This window comes from Lethenteron reissneri, chromosome 40 (assembly GCF_015708825.2).
Source record: "Lethenteron reissneri isolate LAM-NWPU_2019-01 chromosome 40, ASM1570882v1, whole genome shotgun sequence".
Classification (NCBI taxonomy): Eukaryota; Metazoa; Chordata; class Hyperoartia; order Petromyzontiformes; family Petromyzontidae; genus Lethenteron; species Lethenteron reissneri.
In genome coordinates, this window is record NC_083818.1 from 6,290,746 (window position 1) to 6,294,213 (window position 3,468).

Sequence of the window (3,468 nt, forward strand, 5' to 3'; positions counted from 1 at the left end):
AGGGATGGAGGGGAGGGAGGGAGGGAGCGAGGGAGGGAGGGGAGGGGAGGGATGGAAGGAGGGATGGAGGGAGGGCACTACCCTTTCAATTAAAACAAAGATATCGAACAATAACAGCAGAAACATTTTCTTAATCTAGATTGAAAACTAATTTCTTTAAAACTGTTTTTTGTGTTCGCTTTGTTGTCCTTCCCCCGCACACTCCAAATAGCGCGGTTTGGCTACGTACGGCGCGAACGAAGTTCAACATCAACAATCATCGATGAATCGTCGTCTTTCATTCGCTCCGCCTAAACCAGGCGTCGGCAACCTGCGGATTCTGAGCCGCACGCGGCTCTCTTGAAGGGCCTGCCTCGTGGCGATACACATTTAGCTGTTCAGGTCGACCGTCTCGTATTCTGCGTGCGTGGTGGCTCTGGGAGAAACAAAAAAAAATCCGAATTCGACCAAAAAAATGGCTCTTCTTGTTGTGCTGATTGCCGGCCCCTGGACTCAACGGTTTGCACGTCGCGTGCAAGTCTCCGACGCAGGCTGAGTTGGTGTCGTTCGAGGGGTGGTGGTGGTGGTGGGTTATCTGCATTACTTTCTCACTCAAGATCTTACGAGTGGCTGTGTGCGCTGTATCGGTGTGCCCGATACAGCGCACACAGCGATAGCGGCGAGAGGTCTACTGGATGTGGTGTCTCGAGTCCGTAAATATTTTGCAGATCCGGCTGCAATTGAGCCCTGCGCGTGTGTGTTGCCCGGTTTGTGTGTTGCGTACCCTGTTGTATCTCCCTTCCTTTTTGTATCACTCACATGGGCTTTATTCATAAGTCAAGACAAAACTGAATGTCAAAAACTGCTGGTAAACATTGGACACATTTTGCAACATTATGGTATTAACTCGAGAAGTGACAGCATTTCTTTCAAAGTAGAACTCCAGTTGATCTTAACTGCCAACAATGATGTCGTTGATGGGAATATGGATGAGTTTCACGAAGAAGAAACCGATGAAGCCCATTATGGCAAAGCCAATTGCCGTCGCTATTGCGATCTTCTGAAACTCCTTGCGGTCGGGCTTTGTGCAGCGTTTCACGAGCCGGATGGAATCCTTGGCGAACTGCCTGCCGGGATTCACGAATGTCATCGCCTGGTCCATGATGGATTAGTCTTCACCTGGCCCAAGCCTCCAAGTCCCTGCGTCTTCTTCTCACCGGGCCGCACTCGTGACGTGCTCTTACAAACGTCCTCTTCCCTCGTCCCTCCACTCCTTCCCGTCCCTCCCCACAATCGCCCCTTCGTGATCCCGAAGCAAATCTCAATCGCTGTCACACATTCCGACTGTTGCTGCGAGGCAGCCCAGCGCAGGCAAGAGAATGGCGTGGGACTGCAAGGGCCGAGCAGGAGGAGCAGGAGGGTGCGCTCGGGAGAGGCGTGGGGTGTCGAGGATTTCAGCCCTGAAGCGATGATTCGATTCTCACGTTCGCGCTCACGTGTACGTGAGCGGCAGTGCAGCGGTCAGCGCTACGCTGCGCACTACGAACCCGCTCACGGCCAACACCAGTGACGATTGTCTAAACCGGTGGTGGTGGGCCTCTCTTGGGTCGACTCAGACTCAAATGAGTACCTAGCGCGGTGTGTAAACATCGCCACTGGGGAGACAAATGCGGCCGGGCGTGGTGCTGGCCACTCACCCCCTCGTCTGCCGTTCCGGCCTTCATAGGTGCTACTCGCTAACAGCACTTGCCCCAACAGTCTGGTTAAGGCTACACGGGGGATTTTTGTAAGGTTGTTGAACTTCTTTCGCACTGTACCTAGCCAACCGTGCTAATCGGATGTGCATGGGGGGGGGGGAGGACAACAAACTAAACACAAAAAACTGTTCTAAAGAAATTAGTTTTCAATGAAGACGATGTAGAAGTGCATAGCTCGATTGGCTTCCTGATATCGGAAAGAAGAGCGTTCCAGACGGCCGCAGAAGCGGGCACGCAGCGCGCGTTGGTTCACGGTACAATTAGATGTCATTATTTGTATGTATTGGTAACTCGTTAATGAGTGCCCGGGACTTGCGCAGTTCGACTGGATTATTTGTAGGAAGAGGTTTGATGAAGCTTATTGTAATTTCTGGCGAAACGTCGTACTTGGATTGTAAATGTTGTGGCTTGGCTCTCCCAACACACAACGGGTTAGTGCTGTACTAGTACACTACACTATACACTACACTACTATACACTACACTATACACTACACTACTATACACTACACTACTATACTATACACTTCACTACTATACTCTAGTGCTGTACTAGTGACGAATTGGTCACGTTCTGTTTACGTGACAACCCTCACTAGTTGGCTGTGTCGGGTGGTGGCGGGTTTAACGACACATTTATATATTTACGCGATCTAACCCCCCCCAAAAAAACCTCTTATGGATGATATTGGTCGCGAAAGCCTGCGTGTTAAATGTTTCCACTGTATACTTTATATACTGATAGTGTTTAACATGTATACTGTATATACACTGTATATACTGTATATGAATTCTTTGGCGATGCTGCTGCGTTCACATTGGTGCACAATTAACAATAAAAAAACTAAAACATTCGTGAATAACACTATGGCCTTAAAAAGAGTATTATATATATACATTTTGATTTAAAGCTTTCGTGACTGCAGGGATTCATATTCTTGGTTCTTTCGGTAAAGTCACGTCGAAGGGAAATAATACAATAATAAAAATATATAACAATACAATTCTTTTAAAATATTCAACAATAAAATAATTATATTGTTTAATATATTTATTATTTTATTATTTCCCTTCTACGTGACTTTACCGAAAGAATCAAGAATATGCATTAAGATTATTTGGATGATGTTGCTGCTTGACATTTCCACGTGGTAAGCCACTCTGTTAAGCTATTAGGTCGCTTGTGAAAAATAAGTGAATGCTTCAGTGGCCTTTACCTGATAAGGTAAAACGAATTATTTCGTTTATTTGTATTTTTTAAGTGATTTGTTTACCTTTCCTATACTTTTCTCTCATATCGTTTTTTGTACTGTTTGTTGCTGTAACGTTCGGACTCGCCAATACTGGACATCTGTAACAAAAAAGAGCTTTATAGCTCATCGGATTCCTCCAGTATAAATACACATTCTGTTGATTCTCATACCATCCTGCCCAGATGCCTTGTTATAGTAATGTCCGATTCTTTGATGCGTTTACTCCATCAACCTTCTGTGTGTGATATCACCATGCTATTTGCATGCAATTTTCATGCCGTTCGGACAAAGCTCAAAGACACCGATTGGCCCGCACGCGTTGTTCCACGCATCTATCGTTCGCCCTCAGAACGGACACTCAGGTGACCTGGTGGCTCAGGAGGTCAGAGTGCTGAGTCGGCACCGCTGGCCACCTGGGTTTGAGACCAAGTCAAAGCCTCCTGTGAATATAACCACACACTCAAGTTTCGGGATCGGTGA

The 3,468-nt window shown here is 46.7% G+C and overlaps 1 protein-coding gene across 1 annotated transcript; it reads right to left on the minus strand.

The window, feature by feature from the left end:
- Window positions 1-867: 867 nt before the first annotated feature.
- Window positions 868-1,181, minus strand: LOC133352383 (protein transport protein Sec61 subunit gamma-like). Its single transcript, XM_061567991.1, has one exon. The coding sequence runs from the start codon at window positions 1,139-1,141 to the stop codon at window positions 932-934; it is 210 nt and encodes a 69-aa protein (XP_061423975.1). The 5' UTR covers window positions 1,142-1,181; the 3' UTR covers window positions 868-931.
- Between the last annotated feature and the right edge of the window lie 2,287 nt (window positions 1,182-3,468).